The sequence below is a fragment of the Bos indicus x Bos taurus genome, chromosome 1 (assembly GCF_003369695.1).
Source record: "Bos indicus x Bos taurus breed Angus x Brahman F1 hybrid chromosome 1, Bos_hybrid_MaternalHap_v2.0, whole genome shotgun sequence".
Taxonomy (NCBI): Eukaryota; Metazoa; Chordata; class Mammalia; order Artiodactyla; family Bovidae; genus Bos; species Bos indicus x Bos taurus.
The window spans coordinates 145,071,736-145,091,968 of NC_040076.1; the positions used below are offsets into that span (position 1 = coordinate 145,071,736).

General features: G+C 61.0%; 1 protein-coding gene across 1 annotated transcript; it reads left to right on the forward strand.

The window, feature by feature from the left end:
- Window positions 1-516: 516 nt before the first annotated feature.
- On the forward strand, window positions 517-19,876 carry COL6A1 (collagen type VI alpha 1 chain). The gene is made up of 35 exons (XM_027548139.1): window positions 517-948; window positions 1,442-1,571; window positions 3,002-3,202; window positions 4,145-4,304; window positions 4,477-4,605; window positions 4,712-4,732; window positions 4,873-4,893; window positions 4,972-5,016; window positions 5,803-5,856; window positions 6,383-6,427; window positions 6,527-6,553; window positions 6,723-6,749; window positions 6,842-6,886; window positions 7,207-7,260; window positions 7,460-7,522; window positions 8,285-8,347; window positions 8,437-8,490; window positions 8,574-8,609; window positions 8,799-8,861; window positions 9,471-9,533; window positions 13,116-13,178; window positions 13,890-13,952; window positions 14,074-14,124; window positions 14,246-14,281; window positions 14,586-14,648; window positions 14,846-14,911; window positions 15,421-15,456; window positions 15,962-15,998; window positions 16,255-16,263; window positions 16,485-16,618; window positions 16,907-17,016; window positions 17,166-17,349; window positions 17,446-17,626; window positions 18,338-18,367; window positions 18,491-19,876. The coding sequence occupies exons 1-35, from the start codon at window positions 852-854 to the stop codon at window positions 19,111-19,113; spliced, it is 3,084 nt and encodes a 1,027-aa protein (XP_027403940.1). The 5' UTR covers window positions 517-851; the 3' UTR covers window positions 19,114-19,876.
- The last annotated feature ends 357 nt before the right edge of the window (window positions 19,877-20,233 follow it).

A 20,233-nucleotide genomic window follows, 5' to 3' on the forward strand; every position in this document is an offset into this window, starting at 1 on the left:
GCCCCAGAGTGGGGCCTTCACACCTGTCCTCAGAAGCAGGGCCTCGGCTCCTCACTGTGTCTCTGTCTACACACGCACTCCAGCTTCCCCAGTGGCTCAGCTGGTAAAGAACCTGTCTGCCAGTGCAGGAGACTCAGGAGACGTGGGTTGGATCCCTGGGTCAGGAAGATCCTCTGGAGAAGGAAGTGGCAACTCGCTCCAGTATCCTTGCCTGGAAAATCCCTCGGACAGAGGGCCTGGATCTATGGTGTCACAAAGAGTCGGACGCAACTGAGTACACGCACACACTAATGTATGTGTCGTTATTGTTCTGTGCTTCCCCAGAGTAAAAATGAAAGATCTTTTGTCAATATGTAAACCCTGAAGAGGTATTTATATGACAGCTCGAAAGTCAGACATATCCACAGAGTTGAAACATTTAAACAAACAGCACCACTTTGTAGAAATTGGTTAGTGAGGGGGAGGTGAAGAGGCCGGTGGATCCCAGGCCAAGACTGGAAACGCCCAAAACATGTTTCAGGGAAATTCGTCTTGGGTTATGCACTCTTTTTCAGACTTCTGAAACTCAACATGAGAACCGTAAGCAAATAAAAGTCCTCATAAACCAGGGAGGTAAATCCTGCAGCGAGGGCTCCAGGGGGAGGGGAGAGGGAGTGACTCACCCAGAGCTGGGAGCGACGCCCCCCACCAGGCTCCTCCTCCACCCTCTCCTCCTTCCACCCCTCCCTCCCTCCTGGGCTGAAACTCCGGACGGGAGCAGACACGACTTCTCTCTGCGCGGCCAGCATCACGGTCACTGCAGCCCACCCTGCCCCCGGCCGTTGCTCCATGGTGACACGACGGCCAGTGACATGAGGCTGCCCCGCGCTCTGCTCCCCCTGCTGCTGCAGGCCTGCTGGGCCTCCGCGCAGGATGACCCCGTGGCCTCAAGGGCCATCGCCTTCCAAGGTGAGTGGACTTGCCGCGTCTGCTGGGCGAGGCCGGCCTGGACCAGACGCATCCGGTGTGAGGTCCAGGGGACCCCGGCCCCTGCCATGATGCTCAAGCACTTAGATGCGGCCCAGCTGGCGGGGGACCCTGGGGAGGAGGATGGGCCTCACCGGGTCTCAGCCCTTGTGCCCCCTGAGTGTCTGTCCTCAGCGGGCGCTGCACCCCCTCTGCCTCCATCATCAGCTCCTTCTGATTCCTTCCTTGTGGTCAGTCAGGAAACGGTCACCTGGTCCTACCCACCCTCTCCTGAAGGTCAAGCCCCTCCCTGGTAGTTTTAAATTCAACTTGGAAACACAATGAGAAACGTCTCCTTGCTCTTTCAGGAGTGTTGGGGCCTGACTGGGTATAAGGGGGTGACTGGCTGGGGAAGTGGCCAGTGGGGCTGGGCGGGGGGGCTCCCCTGGGGAAGGGGGAGCGCAGGGCTGAGCCTCTCTTCCTGTCCCTGGCCCAGACTGCCCTGTGGACCTGTTCTTTGTGCTGGACACCTCCGAGAGCGTGGCCTTGAGGCTGAAGCCCTATGGGGCCCTGGTGGACAAGGTCAAGTCCTTCACCAAGCGCTTCATTGACAACCTGAACGACAGGTAGGACCTCGTCCTCCTCCTCCCGTCCACCACCCTCTCGGAGGGCGGGGGAGACAGGCTGGTGTCTCCCCTGCCACAGCCAGCAGGCAGAGCTGGCCCTCAGTGTCCCCATCTGAGAAGGGCAGTGCTGGCCAGGCCACTCGAGTCCCTTCCCCTGGGGCTGTGTGGTTCAGATGGGCTAGAAAAAGACTGAGTTGAGATGGAGCCGGCTGTTTAGCCAGGAGAGCCAAGGGGGCAGTGCTACAGCCTGGACTCCCCAAACGCAGGGTTGAACAGCTCCCCTCCCCAACCCTGAGCCGGCTTGGGAAGCTGGCCTGAGGCCGTGTGGGTCTGCCTGGTACCTAGAGGGGGCGCCCCTCACCAGCCACCTGGACTCTGACGGTTGCCCAAGTAGACGGTCACAGCCCAAGTCCCAGACCCGAGGTCTCAGTGTGCCCTGTGTCCAGTGTCCTGGTTAGAGGGGCCCCAGCCTGGTGTTGGCTATGGGGGCAACATGCTCCATCCATCCATCCATCCACTCACACGTGGGGGAGCCCCTGGCAGCGGGTGTGGCCGAGGACGGGACACGCCTGCAAGGAGGCAGGGCCAGGCCAGGGGGCGGGCTAAGCTCAGAACCAGGTTCCACCCCATCTCCCCCACCGTCACAGGCCCCACGCCTCCTCCCATTCTGACCCACTGACCCACTGACACAGGCCCCCAGCCTCCCACCCACCAGAAAGGCTGCAGGGAAGGAGGACCGTCTGCCCAATGCAGGGCACGGTGGGACTGAAACCCCAGACCTCCTGAAATGCCCGGGTTTATGAAGACCAGGGAGGGCCCAGGTGTGGACAAGTTTCGTAGAGCGGGCACGGGGCAGCCAGGTGACCCAGCATCCCACTCTGGGGGGCTTTGGCCCCGTACTTCATTCACTCCAATTGTTAACTGGGGGCTCTTCCTGCCTTTGGGGCTGTTGGCGCCCCACGGAGGCCTCTGTCACCCGTCTGCTGATGGGCTGAAGGAGCCTGGCTACCACCTGAGATCCTCGGCCAAAGTGACCAGGGCAGAGAGAAGAAGCCACTCAGATCCAGGGGTCCTATCCCCTCCCTCCCCCTGTGCCCTGTCACCGGCTCCACTGCTGTCTATGCAGGGTCTGTCCCCCATTCCATGGTCCTGGGATAGGGTCTTGGCTCACGGCTCCTCATCTGAGGCCCTGGAGATCAGGGGACGTGGTGGTCACTAGCTGGCTGGGCCCGCCCTCCTGGCCACCGCCGTCTCCCCACTATGTGACCCCCGGCGCGGGGACCAGTGTCTCGGGGCTGCTCACGGGGCCACAGGCTCCTCCCTCTCGGCGTGAGAGAGGACCGGCCGTCTGTCCACCGGTGACCCCGCTGAGCAGGGGAGGAGAGCGGGCCGGGGTGTGGGGAGGCCCGCTCACCATCCCAGGCCCGCAGGTACTACCGCTGTGACCGCAACCTGGTGTGGAATGCGGGCGCGCTGCACTATAGCGACGAAGTGGAGATCATCCGCGGGCTCACGCGCATGCCCAGCGGCCGCGACGAGCTTAAGAGCAGCGTGGACGCCGTCAAGTACTTCGGAAAGGGCACCTATACCGACTGCGCCATCAAGAAGGGTCTGGAGGAGCTGCTCGTGGGGTCAGTGCCTGCCGCCCTGTGGCGCCCCACGCCCCGCCCCCCACCGCCGTATCTCTGCCTGGGGAGCGCCCAGCGCTGCCTGGTCGCTGCCCGCTGGCTGGCGGACTTTGGTGCCTGAGGTCCCCAGAGCAGACCTAGTGCCCGAGGGGGTCATGCTGGTGGCCACCAACCAGCCTGCCCCCTCACTCTCTACCACTCTGTCCCTCCTCCAGCTATCCACTGTCTCCTCAACCACTGAAGGCAGAGGGGACCTGAAATGTGACCCCACAGAACTTTATTTTCTGTTTTAATATCCTTTCCTATGCTGCTGTTGAGTTGCTCAGTAGTGTCCCACTCTACGACCCCATGGACTGCAGCACTGCCAGTCTCCTCTGTCCTTCACCATCTCCTGGAGCTTGCTCAAACTCATGTTCATTGAGTCAGTGATGCCATCCAACCATCTCGTCCTCTGTCAACCCCTTCTACTCCTGCTCTCAACCTTTCCCAGGATCAGAGTCTTTTTCCAGTGAGTCAGCTCTTCGCATTAGGTGGCTAAAATATTGGAGCTTCAGCTTCAACATCAGTCCTTCCAATAAATATTCAGGTTTGATTTGATCAAATATTCAGACTGGTTTGATCTTGCAGTCCAAGGGACTCTCAAGAGTCTTCTCCAACACCACAGTTCAAAAGTATCAGTTCTTCAGTGCTCACCTTCTTTATGGTCCAACTCTTATCCCTTTCCGTAAGCCCATCTTGTGGCCAGATCAGCACAGAGAAACTGGAAACACTGCTCTGAGAGCCACCCTTGGGTCTGCAACTCCCTCTGGGGTCTCCAGCCCCCTGCCCCTCACCTCCAGCCTCAGGGTCTCACTGATGTGGTCCCAATGGGGCCCTGAGCTGTGAGGGTCAGCGGTGGCCTGAGGAGGCTGGGACAGGTGGCCTCACCTCCCCCACACCCTGCAGGGGCTCCCACCTAAAGGAGAACAAGTACTTGGTTGTGGTGACTGACGGGCACCCCCTGGAGGGCTACAAGGAGCCCTGTGGGGGCCTGGAGGATGCTGTGAACGAGGCCAAGCATCTGGGCATCAAAGTCTTCTCCGTGGCCATCACACCCGACCACCTGGTGCGGCACCCCCCAGGGCCTGCAGTGGAGGGAGGGGGTCCCCAGGGACTACAATGGGAGAGGGGTACGGACATAGCCCGAGGGACTGGGCTCCGGGGGAGCAGAGGAGGGGAGGGCCCGGTGCTCCTACTGTCACTGACGTTCACCCTCGCTCTGGTTGCATCCACGGCAGGAGCCACGTCTGAGCATCATCGCCACGGACCACACGTACCGGCGCAACTTCACGGCGGCTGACTGGGGGCAGAGCCGAGACGCCGAGGAAGTCATCAGCCAGACCATCGACACCATCACCGACATGATCGTGAGCGCCACCTGCAGGCCCGCCCCAGCACCCCGCCGAGTCCAGGTGCCGGAAACCCTGTGCCCAGGAACGGAAGCTGATTTGACTTTTCTCTCTCACTTTTCAGAAAAATAATGTGGAGCAAGTGGTAAGCGCGTCCCCCCGCCCCCCGCCCCCCGGCCTGGCATCACCAGCGCCGTTCCTCCACCAGCAGCTTGAGCGCGGGTGGCCGGCGTGGCCGTGCCCACGCTTCCTGACATGTCCCTCTGTCCTCCTCCCGTCCTACAGTGCTGCTCCTTCGAGTGCCAGGTGAGTGTGGCCCTTGCCCGTCCCAACCCCTGGGCTGTCCCAATGGTGCCCCCACTGACTTCTTTTTGTGTCTTGCAGCCTGCCAGAGGACCCCCCGGGCCTCGAGGCGACCCCGGGTACGAGGTAAGTGGCACATCCTGCCGGTGCTTACCTTGATGGAGGGGGAAGCCTGGGAGAAATATCCTGCAGGTTAGTGCCAGGTCTAGGGGTGCAGCTGGACCTCAGGCAGCTGCCCTCAGCCCCACCGCCCACCTGCTGTGCTGAGCAGGTGTCCCAGCCTTGGGAGAGTGTCTGGGCGTGATGACCTCACAGCCGATGTGGTGGCCATGGCTGCCGTGGCGTGGAGTCTGCTGCCCCAGCCTCCTTCCCGTGGTGGACGGCATGGCCCTCCTGGAGTGAGTGTCCCTGTGGCTCTGCTCCTGGAGGTGGGCCTGCAGTGGGATGGATGCAAACATGGGCCCGAGGCTGGACTGGAAAACAAAATTCGTTGCTAGTATTCACAACCCGGGAGCTCACTCATGAAATTCTATATTTCTGGCTTTTCCTGGAAAGTATCAAGTCCAGTGGCCATGGAGCCATGTGGCCAACCTCCCACAGGGGGCTTCCAGGCTGCATCCACCCTGCCCTCCCACCCAGCACGGCACCAAGAACAGGCAGACAGAAAAGAGTCAGGGTTATTTTTGCTGGCCCCGGGCAGCCCCAGGGCTTGGCAGAGTGTGTGGCAGAGACCCTGGGCCTGGCCTCACACCCTGGACCACGGGAAAGGTGCCTGGAAACCACGTAGATGCTGGAGATGGGATGGAATAGCTTCATAGACTTTTTTTTGTTAGCAAGTAGGGTCTTCCTTTCGCCAGCTTTTTAGAAATAAATGGAATCTATCCTCTGACCATGATCTGCTCTCTGTTCTAGGGAGAAAGAGGGAAGCCGGGGCTCCCGGGAGAGAAAGGAGAAGCTGGAGACCCTGTGAGTGCCGGGTACCTGACTGAGGGGTTGGGACGCTGAGCAGCCAGAGGCCAGGGAGCCAGACTGTGGAAACTTCCAGAAGGATGACTGGTTTCATGAGCACCATGTGGCCTGATCCTCAGAGGACACGGCTCCTGTGGGTGATGAGGACTTGGGGGCACACAGCACAGCTGGCCCTCCAGCACCCCGACCCGGGCAGACCCCCACGCCCCTCAGCCGCCCCCCACAGGCCCACCTGCTCACAGAGGACAGGTGTCAGGGGTCGGCCAGCAGGTGGCCTCTGCTTCAGCCGTGGTGGTCTCCACCCCGGGGGGGCGCCCTGTGTCTCTCCTTCCCTGGAGCTCCACTGAGAGTCCCCAGGAGTGGGGTTGGGCTTCCACAGCAGGGCGCTTCTTGGACACAGGTCAGTGGTCAGCCTGCCAGGTCTCTCCAGCTGACCAGGCCTGAGTAGGGTGGGGAGTGAGGGGGCTGGGTGGGGGTTTCCTGCTCCCAGGGATGTCTAACACTCTCCCCTCCTCTGCTGCAGGGAAGACCTGGGGACCTTGGACCCGTCGGCTACCAGGGCATGAAGGTGGGTCTCTCCTCCCCAACGCGGCCTTGCCCTGGGCCTTAGGGCATCAGGCCTCCAGCACCCCTCACAGCCCCTTCCTCTCCTCTGTTTGCTGTGTAGGGAGAAAAAGGGAGCCGAGGGGAGAAGGTGAGTGACCTGCGGCTTTGGGATGTGTCCCTGGGGCATGGAGTGGCCCCCTACTCTGGACAAGGACAATGCTGCCCATTCCCAGCGTGGCGGGGCTGCAATGAGCTGGGGGTGCCTCACCCCACAATGGGGAGACCAAGCCCCTCACCCTCCCTTTCTATCTCCACAGGGCTCCAGGGGACCCAAAGGCTACAAGGTGAGATGCTGGAGGGGCACAGCCGGTGGGGACACTGCCCTGTGGGGGTGCAGTCTGACCTTCGTCTGACCTTTGATTTTTTCACTTCTCAGGGCGAGAAGGGAAAGCGTGGCATGGACGGCGTGGATGGCATGAAGGTTACCCTCAGCTCGGGGAGGGTGAAGGCGGGGCACATATTTCGGGGAAGGGATGGTGGGCCAGGCTGGCTATCCTCTAGGAGGTGGGTGGGTAGGGGTCTCGTGGGTGGCCACCCTGGGCACCTCTGAGGTAGCATGGAAGGCAGGATTCGCGTTCTGCCTCTAATTAGAATCTGTTGCTGATTCCTGCCAAGCCTCAGGTCCAGTGGACCCTAAGCTACCCAGCCAAGCGTCTTCCACTGGGGGGAACTTTCTTGGGAAATGGTGGATGAGCCAGAGCTGAGAGGCTTGATTCCCCAAACCCACCTTCCTCCTTGCAGGGGGAGACAGGGTTCCCTGGCCTGCCAGGCTGCAAGGGCTCGCCCGGATTCGATGTAAGTCACTTTCTCTCCCCCACATCTTAAGGCTGTAAGCTCTCAGAAGTGAAAATTGCCTCAACCCTCCTGCCAACCATGCAAAGTCACGCATGCCTTGTGGCCTGGGGACCTGCCCTGCTGGCTTGTCCCTCACTGGCAAGTGGCTGCCAGTGGCTGCCGTTTCAGACGATGCTCTGACTCTGAGTCCTCTCTCCAGGGTATCCAAGGACCCCCCGGGCCCAAGGGTGACCCAGGTGCCTTCGGACTGAAAGGACAGAAGGTCAGTGACTCAAGCCCACAGAGGGTGGGCCCGGCTGGGGCTTCACGACCTGCCCGGCACTGAGGAGAAATTCCTTCTGGAAGCAGGTTCTCGGCTTTAGTGTGGGGGCCAGGCCCCACTGCCCTTCCCGGGCTGGCAGGGATGGGCATGGGAACCTCTGCCCAGGAGAGCACTGGGTGCCCAGCCTTGGGTGTGTCCCGCCCCCATTGCACTTCCTGCACCTGCCCGTCAGTCCGAGGCCTCTCTGGGCACCTCGAGACCGTCCCTGCAGCCTGCAGCTCTCTGGTCAGCCCAGGATCGACCTGCTCACGTGAAATGTAAACTCAAGAATAAGCAGGGAGATACTCACACTGCAGCAGGCAGAGCAGTGAGGCCTGAGGATTCGCGTTCTTCCTCTAATTCGAATCTGTTGCTGATATTTCTCTGGGTTTTCAGCAACAGGAAGTACTGGAAAAGTTGGAGGAGTAACACGGATTCTGTCCCAAACGCATCCTAGCAACACGGATGTCCTGGAGTGTGGCTGAGGTCTGAGGGTGCCAGCCCCCAGCCTGGCGACCCCAGGCTTCTGCTCCCGAGGGCCTGGCTGGCCCCTGCCATGGGCAGTGTCTGAACCTGGGAAGAGGGTTTGGTGCAGAGATGTGGGTGGCTAGGGTCGTCAGGGACCGCAGCCTGAAGCCTGGGTGAGGGGGGCCAGCGTGGGCCCATGGGCCCCCAGGACAGCCAGGCACGGCCTCCTGAAGGCTGACCCTCAGGTCTTTCCAGGGTGAGCCCGGAGCAGACGGGGAGCCTGGGAGGCCCGGGAGCACGGGGCCGCCTGGAGATGAGGTGAGCGTGCACATTTCCCTGATGAGTGGGGGTGCCCGTGCCTGGGAGGCCGCAGGGTCGGAGGAGACAGTCTGTGCTGTCGTTCTCAGGGTGAGCCTGGAGAGCCCGGTCCCCCGGGAGAGAAGGGAGAAGCCGGCGATGAGGTAGGAGCCCTCCCGCCCGTGACACCCCAGACTCAGCAGAGATCCTGCTGCTGACGAACTCATGTTGATTCCTCTTACTCCAGGGAAATGCAGGACCAGACGGAGCCCCCGGAGAGAGGGTGAGCGGGTGCTCTGAGCCTCACCAGTCAGTGGCCGGTGTGACTGGTGTGGCCCACGTGGCCCCAGGTGGACAGGGCAGGGCATGAGATGGAGAAACCACACATCCTGGCATCTGCTGGGGGGACAGCCCCGAGCCCAGGCCCCGGGCTCCCACCCCACACCTCACCGCCTCTGCTCCCTCCACACAGGGCGGCCCTGGGGAAAGAGGACCTCGAGGGACCCCAGGTGCACGGGGCCCTAGAGGAGACCCGGTGAGTCACTGTCCCCAAGCTGGGACCCCCATGCCCTCGGGGGTAGGGGGGCAGAGACCGGGCCAGACTGGGGTCACGCCATCAGAATCAAGGACAGGCCACCGTGATCCTCTGGCCCTGAGATGTGGGTGACCCACACCCTGGACTCCCATGTCCCAAAGATCCCCCTCTCCCACCCACTGCCTGTGTGGGACCTCGTCCCCCAGGCCCCAAGCTGCAGAGAAAGGTCAGCAACAGATTTGAATTAGAGGCAGAACGCGAGTCCTTAGGCCTCCCTGCTCCGCCCACCATGGCGTCAGCATCGCCTTGCTTGTTCTTGAGTTTACATTTCACAGAAAGGAGTGTAGCCAGCGCCACCCCCAACCCCTCCCTGGGGGGGTAGGGGTGGAAATGAGCTGCCTCCAGGCCTTGGCAGGGGTATCGGCCCCTCATCATGGCCCCTTGAAAACACGAGTCCCCTGATGGCCAAGCACGTGCCACGTTGGAGGACAGGGGTGAGAAGGAAGCGAGGCCACGCGCAGCGGATGACAGAAGCTGCCGGGCCTCAGCCGGTGGCCCCCAGGGCAGCCATCCTCCTCCGTCTCCTCCTCAGTGGCTTTTCCTCCCCAGGGTGAAGCTGGACCCCAAGGTGACCAGGGACGAGAAGGCCCCGTCGGTGTCCCCGGTGACCCGGTAGGAAGCCTGGCTGGCGGTGGTGGCGGGGGCAGGGCGTGGTGCTGCCAGATGGGAGCAGCTCACAGATGCAGGGGGAGGTCTCTTCACTGCACACCCAGGTGCTTCCTTGTGGGGGTGTGGCCTGGAGACCTGGGGTGTCTGGGGTTGGGGGGACGGCGGCCAGGGGGCTGGTACGGATTGGCAAGGTGGACCAGTGCTCACAGAGGGAGCCCTGTCCCTGGGTGGGCACTGCCAGGACACAGCCCTGAGCAAAGACCCCCCATGCTGCCCCCCACACTGCCCTCAGAGTGGGGAGGGTGCCCTGGTGTGGCTAGTGCTAGAAGAGATCAGTGAGGGTGGAAGCCGGGCAGTGAGCCATCAAGACCAGTGGGGGCGGGGCTGGCAGCAGCAGAGGCGTGCTGGAGCCTGGGCCCTGGGGACCCCTCCAGCCTGGGGAGACGGGCGAGGTCTCGGAGGACTGAGCCGAGACAGGCACCATACCGGAGATGAACTGTGTAAACCTCCCTCGGGGTTTGGAGCCCCGGGGGTGAGATGCTGGCAGGAAGTTGACTTGGGAGTGTCAGTCCAAGGAACATTCCAGAATTCCTGGGCGTGACCTTCTAGAGGCCATGCTAGGGGAGGGGAAGACAGTGGAGGCCTGAGGAAGCAGTGGGCTGGGTGGAGGAGCAGTCGGGGAATAGGCTGGAAGCTATGAGCAGCTGGATGGGAGAGCTGAGACTACTCCCCCAGGGAGCATCGGGCCCGACGGCTCCCCACCTCTTACTGGTACTCTCAGCCCATCTTCTCCAGACCCTGACTGGGTCCTGCCACAGGGTCTGGTTTGCAAGAGGAGGGCATGTGGGGTGACAGAATGCACACGGAGGCAAGGCAGGTTGGGATGGGCTGTCACCACTGAGCAGGCCTTGGCCAGAGGGACAAGGCAGGAGCCTGGCTGTGGGGTTTGTCGAAGCTGCCACACCACATTGATGGGTGGCCTTGGCCAGGCCATGCTGGGGCTCTGATGGTGTCCTGGCACTCCTGGTGGCCAGTGGGTCCTGGAAGAGGTCTGCAGAACCCACTCGAGCTCCAGCCCGCCCTGGAGAAGCACTTGAAGGGGAGCACACAGCCTGGTGCCACCCTCATGGGGCAGGCATGCTGGCAGTTCAGTGGGGAGACAGACCATATGCACGTGAACACATAGCAAATGGACCAACGTGCGTGGTGAAGATGCACGGCAGGGGAGCTGGGTCCTGCGAGGCCCCGGACTCCACCCACCACCTCCCGTGGGGTGAGGGCTGCCCGCGGGACCCACAAGCCCCTGAGGGCCCCTGAGATGCAGGCTGCAGCCGGGGCTGGATACACTTGGCCTGCGATGGGGCCTCTTTTTTGGCATCCTTGGAAGGGTCTGCTTCCTGCCCCCCATCATTCGCATGGACTGTGTGTAGATTGTCTGCAGTATTTTGCTTTACAGAAAAATACTGTCAAAAATATCAACATCCATCTGTTGTTCAGTCAGGTCATCCATCCATCCATCCATGTGTTTATCCATCTTTATCTGTCTATCCACCCATCACCTGTGTACATGTGTCCTTTCAGTTTGGTCGCTCGGTCGTGTCTGACTCTTTGCAACCACATGGACTGCAGCACACCAGGCTTCCCTGTCCATCACCAACTCCCGGAGCTTTCTCAAACTCATATCCATCGAGTGGGTGATGCCATCCAACCATCTCATCCTCTGTCATCCCCTTCTCCATCTGTCTAGTCATCTGTCATATATCCATGGATGTATGTATCCATCCATCCATCTATCTGCCCACCCACTTGCTTGTCCATCCATCCCGAAGAACTTTCAAGGCAATATCCAGAACGTAAATTCTTAGCAGCAAAATGTCTTAGCCCCAATGTTGTGTGTATGAGTTGACATTTGCCAAATAATCCTACCTACCTGCCCATCTGGCCCCCACTCACACTCCCCCAAGAGTGTAAAACAAGCTGCACACACACCTCTGCCAACATGAGCTGTGATGAGACCAGGGCTCCGCACATTTACTCGTCTCCCGGTTTGACTGTTGGTGTGTGTGTGGGCTGAGTGTGGTTTCTGCTGGGCTGTTCATGCAGGTGATCACTTCCCGCCAGGGTCTGTGTTCTCCGCGGTGGTGGGGGATGGGGGGCTGCCCCCCTGGTGCAGACATTGTTCTCATCTGTCCTGAGCTTGTCTGGGTTCCCTTGCAGTTGAGGTTGTCCTGCTTGTGAACAAAGGTTTACAGATGCACTCACCCCTTTCAGTGTGGTTTTGCTCACCTCTGATTTGTCAGGAATGTAGACTTCAGCAGTGGAAGAGGGGTGGGCTTGCCCTGCGTGGCTTTTTCAGTGAACAGCCAGCCCGTTGTCACAATGCACACAAGTGCAGTCTGTGTCAATGATTGAAATGCAGTTCCATCAGGTTTAAAGCCCCTCATCTCTATGTGTCTCTTTCTGGAAAGACTGTCACCCGCCCCTGCCCCTGCTCTTTCCGTGTCCACCCCGTTCCGACAACTGACTCCTGTGGCCTCAGGCTGAGCAGGCCCTGTTGCCAGGCCACCTCCCAGGCCCTGGCCTTTCCTGGATGGTAACTGAGGAGCCATGACCGCTCCTGGCCAGTGGTGCTGACACATTCTGCCCAGGTTCTTCCTGTGGCACTATCAGGAAGTCATCCAAACTCTAAAGGCACAAAACGCTGGAAGCGGGACCCGGCGTGGGGTCCTGGGTGCATCCCAGCCACGTTAGTTTTCAGAGTAATTGGTCGCCACAATAAAAGGAAGCTGCCGAGAGTGCGGGGCAAAGGGAGGCCCCTCCTAGGCCGCAGGAACCCTGGACACTGCTGGGAATGGCTGCCTCCTTCGGGAGGGGGCCCTGTGTCCCCCCAGCCTGTGACCAACTGGGAATGGTGCCCCCTGGACCAGTGGCTCCCAACCCAGGTGGCACTTGGTCACCTGCACGTTCAACTTCTCGGCCCCCAGGTCTTCTGCTTCTGAACTCAGCTCCATTCTCCTGACCCTGTCAGGGATCCCACAAGCCCCTCCTGATTCCAGACCCAACAGGAGGTTGGCTCAGACACCAGGGTCCATGCAGAAGGTCCTGGGAAATATGTTTTCCCAAATCGCAAGAAAAGGCCACTGAGAAACTGAGGATAGGGTCCTGTTCTCCTGTTATGCACCCGGCCACCAGGCCTCGCCCACCCCGTGTCCCCCACAGTGGGTGCCCCCATCCCCCCGCAGTGGGCGCCCTGCATTCCTCCGAGGTGGGCATCCCTGTCCCCCCGCAGTGGGCGCCCCAGGAGCTCCACCCAGTTTGGTGTTTCCGTGTCTCAGGTGGTTCCTTGAGTTCCCAGGATGCACCACTGGGGACCAGGAGGCATCACCGCACAGGGCCACTCCCATCCCTTTCCTATCCCAAGATAGGTCAGGGATCTGTGGAGTCCTTCGGGGACCAAGAGCCTGGACGAGAAAGCAGGCGATGGTCCCCAGGGAGCGGCAGGATGGAGCAGCCAGCAAGGGTTGGGTGTGGGGCTGGGGGCCACTGGGTCAGAAGGGGCCCATCGGGTGTGTCCTCCCTCTGCAGGGCGAGGCTGGCCCCATTGGGCCGAAAGGATACCGAGGTGATGAGGGACCCCCTGGGACCGAGGTGAGTAGCCCTCCCTGCCGCTGTCCCAGGAGGGACTAGCCTGACCCCTGTCCCCTCCTCCCCCAACCCAGACTTCTTTGGGAGAACCCCCTGGGCTCCTACACATAAATGTTTCATTTCACTTCATGGAATGTGTGACTCTGACGACATTTAGAAAATGCAGAAAAATATTAGAAAGAAAGAGAATTGAAATCTAACCCCCCCCCACCCCCACCCAGAGAGAAACAGCATCAACAGTTTGACTTATTTTTTTCCAAATTCCTTTTTTTCTTTCTTTGCGTGTTATGCCTTATGAATTTGACTTGAGAAGATTTTTTGTTGTTTTTCTCATTATGAACTTAGACCTTAACGATTTTTCAACTTTGCTGACATTCTGGTGCTGGCCATGCCTGTGGTGTGTCTGCTGGCTCCTCCACCCACTGTGGTTGGGCTCTTGGGTGTGAATCCCCCAGTGACCCCATGGGTCCCTGTCCCTGTTCTGGTCACCTCCTTCTTGGGTCACTCCCTGGGTGGACATGGGGCAGGTGTAGCCTCTAAGGCCCAAAGGTGTCATGGCCTCCAGGATTCCAGGTTTAAAAGCCTTTCTTTGAGTAATCTATGTGCTGCATGAAAACATGTTAACTTATTTAATTCTCTTTCCTCCAGGAGGCCTCGTGCCTCCGAGCCTGTGTGGCTTGCTACCCAGAGTCCACTTCATTTTCTCCTCCTTAGGGCCCCAAAGGAGCTCCGGGGCCTGCAGGCCCCCCCGGAGACCCCGGGCTGATGGGTGAGAGGGTGAGTGATACAGGGCAAAGGGTACATCCTGGGCGGGAGATTGCCTGGGGCCCAGAATCTGAAAGCAGCCAGCCTGGGCGAGTCCAGGACTGCAGTGGCTGGACTCTGTCTGCTCTCCCAGGGTGAAGACGGCCCCCCCGGGAATGGCACTGAAGGCTTCCCCGGCTTTCCCGTGAGTACCCAGAGTCCTGCCTGATGCCCCCCTTAAGCCAGTGGGGCTCATGGCTCTCTGGCTGGGGCTGCCCCTCTGGTGTGACAGGTATGACTGATGTGACTTTCCCACCTCCCCCCAGGGCTATCCAGGCAGCAGAGGTCCTCCTGGGATAAACGTGAGTACGCACCATCTGCTCTGTTGGCCGTGGGAGGTGCACACAGGCACACATGCACGTGCAAGCACATTGCTCCTACACCTGAGCAAACGCGTGAAGACGCACACAGCCCTGCTCATCGCCAAGGCCCCGCCCGCGTCGTGTCTCCTTAGGCCCTGCTCAGCCCCGGGTCCCCTGCTGCCTGACACTCCCCTCGGGATCTGTTCTCTCCATGGCCCGCCCCAGAGGCCTGCCCCCAGAGCCGCAGCACCCACCCCAACCCTGGGCCGGCTCCCCCTAACTATGTGCTCTCCGTCACCTGCAGGGCACCAAAGGCTACCCTGGCCTCAAGGGGGACGAGGGAGAAGCCGGGGACCCCGGAGAGGACGTGAGTGCAAAGCCCACTGCGTTTGGCGACATCCTCAGTCAACCTCGGCCTCGAGGGCCCAGAGCCCACAGACCATAGGGGAACGTGGCTCCGAGGGTGGCTGAGCCTTCTGGGGGTCAAGGGGGTGGTGGCCAGGCTCATAGCAGTTGGTCTGGCCATGCGTGGCAAGCCTACAACACTGCACTGTGTCTTTCCAGAATAATGACATTGCTCCACGAGGCGCCAAAGGAGCAAAGGGCTACCGAGGTCCTGAAGGCCCCCAGGTGGGTCCATGGGCGGGCAGGCGCCCTCCCTGAGGCTGTGGAGTCTGGGGTGGTGGGAACCTGGGAGCAAGGCTCTAGAGATGGGCTCCAGGAGGATTAGGGGGACATGCAGTTTCAGGGTCTGGGGGACTGAGCATGAAGGGGTGGGAAGAAGGGGAGGCAGGTCTCCGGGCGAGCTGTGACAGGCATGGCAGGGCCTCAGGTGGTACCTGGGTGAGGCCGGGCACCTTGCCCATCAAGGTGGCGCCGTTAGACCCGCCGGGACACTCTTCCGCGGTGGGGTGAGCTCCCACTGACCTCCAGGAAAGGACAGTCGGACAGTGGTCACCAGGTGGACGACAGTAGCAGGTTCCCCAGCCTTCAAGGTGCAGAAGCCTCGGCTCCCCCTAGGGCTGGGGGACCCTGCATGAAGGGGATCAGCCAAGGGCTCCTGTCAGATTTGCGGCCCAGGAATCAGCATGGCCCCAGCGTCCATCCTGACAATCCTTCTCCCATCCTTTCTCTGACAGGGACCCCCAGGACACGTGGGACCACCGGGGCCAGACGTAAGTATTGTGAATATCCTTGGGGACTGACCACTCTGGCCAAGGCTCCTGTGGGGGTGGGGAGCCTGACGGCAGCAGAGATCACAAGATGGCCACAGGGAGACATGTGGAGGCCATGGGGGACACATGGAGGCCACAGCTAACACAAGGGCCGTGGGGGCATGGGACAGTCACAGTGGGGATGTGTGCTGGTCGTAAGGGAACATACAAAGCCATGAGGGGGACACGTGATGGCCACAGTGAGACACCTGTGGCCACACATCAGAGGCCACATCAGATGTCCATGCCTCGCAGGCAGGGGCCTCACAGGTAGAGCAGGGCATGCCCTGGGAAGGGGGACACCCTGCCCAGCCCAGCCCCTCTGTGGTCCCAGCTGGAGTCCCAGGGGAGGGGAACCTGAAGGGCTGGCCTCACCCCCTGAGCCCTGGGAAGCCTCTCACTCCCCAGGGAGGGCCACAGGAGAACCAATTCCGTCTCCTGGGAGTATCTCTTCCCTCACCCCCAGGAATGCGAGATTTTGGACATCATCATGAAAATGTGCTGTGAGTGTCTCCCCCTTGATACCTACCCTGATGAGAAAGAACGTCCTGCCATATGCTGACTAGGGGTGCGGGCAGGCAGGAGGGCAGACATGGGCCCCTCCTGAGAGGAAGTTGGGGGGAGGGGGGGAGGGGAGCCTGGCTGGGGGTTGAGTCTCAACGCCTGGTTCTCCCATGAGAAAGTCAGGAGGGGTGCAGGGGGAGCTGGCTGGGGGGTTAGTCTTGACACCATATGATCGCCTCTTTCTTCTCTTCCCAGCTTGCTGTGGTGAGTCTGACTCTTCACCTGGGGGATGGACTCACCTCCCCTCCCCTGGATTGGCCCTGGGTGCTGGCCTGCCGGTCTTCCCCTGGTCATTCATGCAACCAGGGATGGGGAGACCGGAGTTCTATCCATGACCCCAGTCCTTGAGCGCCCACCCCTCTCTGCCCTGCTTTGGAGGGGTCCTGGGAGGGGCTCCGAGGCTTACTGCACCCTGCTGCCTGCAGAGTGCAAGTGCGGGCCCATCGACATCCTCTTCGTGCTGGACAGCTCTGAGAGCATCGGCCTACAGAACTTCGAGATCGCCAAGGACTTCATCGTCAAGGTCATTGACCGGCTGAGCAAGGATGAGCTGGTCAAGGTGAGGCGGACGCCCTGGCCTCGTTTGGGGATGAAGTTTCCCAGGGAGGCAGGGGTCTGTCCTGACACCAGAGTGGAAGGGCCGGGTGCTGGGGGCCGCAAGAGAGATGCCTTGTTTCTCAAAAGCCAAAGCCTCCAGCCCAGCAGTGCACAAGAGCAAGCTGGGGGCCTGGGGGCCAGTCCAACCCGGGATGGGAGTGGGTGGAGGCTCAACCTGAGCAGGGAGAAGCACCAGCACCCCGTGGATCCCTGGAGGTGCTCCTCATGGTGGCGGCTCTCTCTCGAGCAGTTTGAGCCTGGGCAGTCGCATGCAGGCGTGGTGCAGTACAGCCACAACCAGATGCAGGAGCACGTGGACCTGAGGGACCCCAACATCAGGAATGCCCAGGACCTCAAGGAGTGAGTGTGGCTGCTTGGTGCCTGCACACGCATCGTAGCCCAAGGCCCACTTGGGCCCTGACCCCTGACCCTGGCCTTGCTCTGGCCCTGACCCCTACCCTGGCCCCCTGACTCCTGGTTCCCACCCTAATGGTACTGTGGCCTTGCAGGGCCATCAAGAAGCTGCAGTGGATGGGCGGCGGCACCTTCACGGGCGAGGCCCTGCAGTACACCCGGAGCCGGCTGCTGCCACCCACTCCGAACAACCGCATTGCCCTGGTCATCACCGATGGCCGCTCAGACACCCAGAGGGACACCACCCCACTCAGCGTGCTCTGCGGCCCTGACATCCAGGTGGGGCGGCCTCCATACCACACTGTTGCCCTCACGCCCAAGGGCCCCGGGGACTGTCCCCACCAAGGGCCACACCAACACTGTCCCCCTCCCCAGGTGGTCTCCGTGGGCATCAAGGATGTCTTTGGCTTGGCCGCGGGCTCCGACCAGCTCAACGTCATCTCCTGCCAAGGCCTGGCACCCCAGGGACGGCCGGGCATCTCACTGGTCAAGGAAAACTACGCCGAGCTTCTGGACGATGGCTTCCTGAAGAACATCACTGCCCAGATCTGCATAGGTGAGTGTGGCAGGCGGGCCCCGTGGCTCTGCTCTCCGCTCTCCGCTTGCTGTGACCTCTGGCTGTGGCAGCAGATGCCCATGGCCAACAGCATGTCCGCTCCCCACTGAGCTGCTCCCCCTTTTTACAGGCTGTGGCCTGACTCCCTTGTGGCTCGGCATCCACACAGGTGTTCCCCGGGTGTGGGCTGTACCGTGGCCTCCCACTGCACACGTGTGCACTGGGGTCTGAGGTTTGGTGCACCCAAATGTGTGGGCAGTGGTGGGCCTTGGAGCCTGAGACCCCTCAGAGGGTCCCACGTAAGGGACACACTTGTCACGTCCATCTGGGCTTGGCCCAGGATCAGAGCTGAGTCCACACTGCAGCTGCTGGTCAGCAACTAGAGAGTGCTTCAGGCTCAGACTCAGGGCCCCGACTGGCACAGTGGAGTCAGCGTTATCTGGGGCCTGTGGCATGGGGCCCGTGCTGTAGAGCACCCTTCCTCTGCCCTGAGCTTGGTTTCCCTGCTCTTGGAAGGGCTGGTGCCTGGAGGACCCTTCTGTCACCCAAAGGCCCCCCTCTGGAATAAGGGACACCCCTCCTGTTGGGTGGAGATAGTGGTGGCTGTGCCTCTGCCCCAGAAGTGCCAGGTGTCCTCTTGCTGGGGGGTTACAGGAGGAACAGCAGTCCCTGTGATCGCTGGGTCATGCTGTGGGGTTTTCTCTTTTACAGACAAGAAATGTCCAGATTACAGCTGCCCAAGTGAGTACTGGGGGGTGGATGGGGTGCTCGCGGGGGGCGCTGGGTAAGAAGGGTCTGGAGGCCATAGGGAGCGGGGCAGGCCCCAGGGCCTGCGGTGCACGCTCACAGCTGCTCCGCCCGCAGTCACCTTCTCCTCCCCGGCCGACATCACCATCCTCCTGGACGGCTCCGCCAGCGTGGGCAGCCACAACTTTGACATCACCAAACGCTTTGCCAAGCGGCTGGCAGAGCGCTTCCTGACAGCGAGCCGGACAGACCCGGGCCAGGACGTGCGTGTGGCAGTGGTGCAGTACAGCGGCACGGGGCAGCAGCGGCCGGAGCGCGCGGCCCTGCAGTTCCTGCAGAACTACACCGTGCTGGCCAACACCGTGGACTCCATGGACTTCTTCAATGACGCCACCGACGTCATGGACGCCCTGGGCTACGTGACCCGCTTCTACCGCGAGGCCTCGTCCAACGCCGCCAAGAAGAGGCTGCTGCTCTTCTCGGATGGCAACTCGCAAGGTGCCACGCCGGCCGCCATCGAGAAGGCGGTGCAGGAGGCCCAGCGGGCGGGCGTGGAGATCTTCGCGGTGGTGGTGGGCCGCCAGGTGAACGAGCCCCACGTGCGTGTCCTGGTCACTGGCAAGGCGGCTGAGTATGACGTGGTCTTCGGCGAGCGCCACCTGTTCCGCGTGCCCAGTTACCAGGCGTTGCTGCGGGGCGTCTTCTACCAGACGGTGTCCAGGAAGGTGGCGCTGGACTAGTGGCCTGGCCCCTGCCACCGAGACAGATGCAAGAGGGGACCCAACGTTCCTGACCAACCCGACTAGCTAGGATTTTTTAAAGGGAAAGCTTGAAAAGCCATGATTCGATGCTCTATGCTTTGCCTACCCCCCCAGAGCAGAGTGTCGGTGCTGGGGATCTGCTGGCCCCCTCCTGCTGCCTGCCTGAACCTGCACCCGAAGTGCCCTCCTCTTGCTGCCTGTCCACGTCCCCTCATCCCAGTCGGAGCCCTGGCACCTGGTTCTCTGTCCTTTCTGGGGTCAGCTGTCACTGCCTTCCCTCCCCACCACCCCCCGCCACCACCACCCAGAGCTTGACTTCCCTCCGATCCTAGAGTCCTTCAGGAAACTCTCGCTCACCCCAAAGTCAGGTCTTCCAGGGAACTCACACAGGAGCGTGATCCCTGGTGAGCTGACCCCCCTCATGAGGCTCTTGTCACTCACACCTGCCAGCAGACACCACGACTCCTCCTTGATGGCAAAGCCCAGACAGCAAACCCCAGAGCAGAGGTGCTATCCTGCCCCACCCCACCCCAGGACCGGAGGCCTGGCCGCAGCCCCTGGGGCTCAGTGAGGCGTTTCATCAGAAACAAGCCGAAGCCCTTTTTCCTCAAGGAAGTGATTTGATTCTACATTTCATTGAAGATTTTCTTGGTTCTTTAGTTTTACTTTTACTCCTTTCTGTGTTTTTTCTCAACCGTGTTCATGTGGGCGACTTTTCCAAATAAAGGTTTTCACTCTCCTTTCTGTGGTCGTCGTTCCGAGGAGTTAAACCCACATTGTGCTTGCCCTTTGCAGCGACAGGAGGACTCAGGGGCTGAAGCGTCCAGGGCCCTGAGAGGTGCCTCCACGGCCAGGCGCCATCCATCCACACCCCTCTTCTAGGTCTGGAGGAAAATCGGGAGCTTGAAGGCCGTCCCCTGTACTTGGGGAGGAGCTGGGAGAACAAGCCTGACACCCTGACTGTAGAATCGGAAGCAGTGGGGGCCGCTGGGAGATAAGTCCCCCCAGATGGCCAGCATTCCAGCCCCAAAACCACCCCAGGATGTCTGCAGGGGCTGGGCAATCCAGCCTGGATTCAGAGCAGACTGCAGAGAGGCCC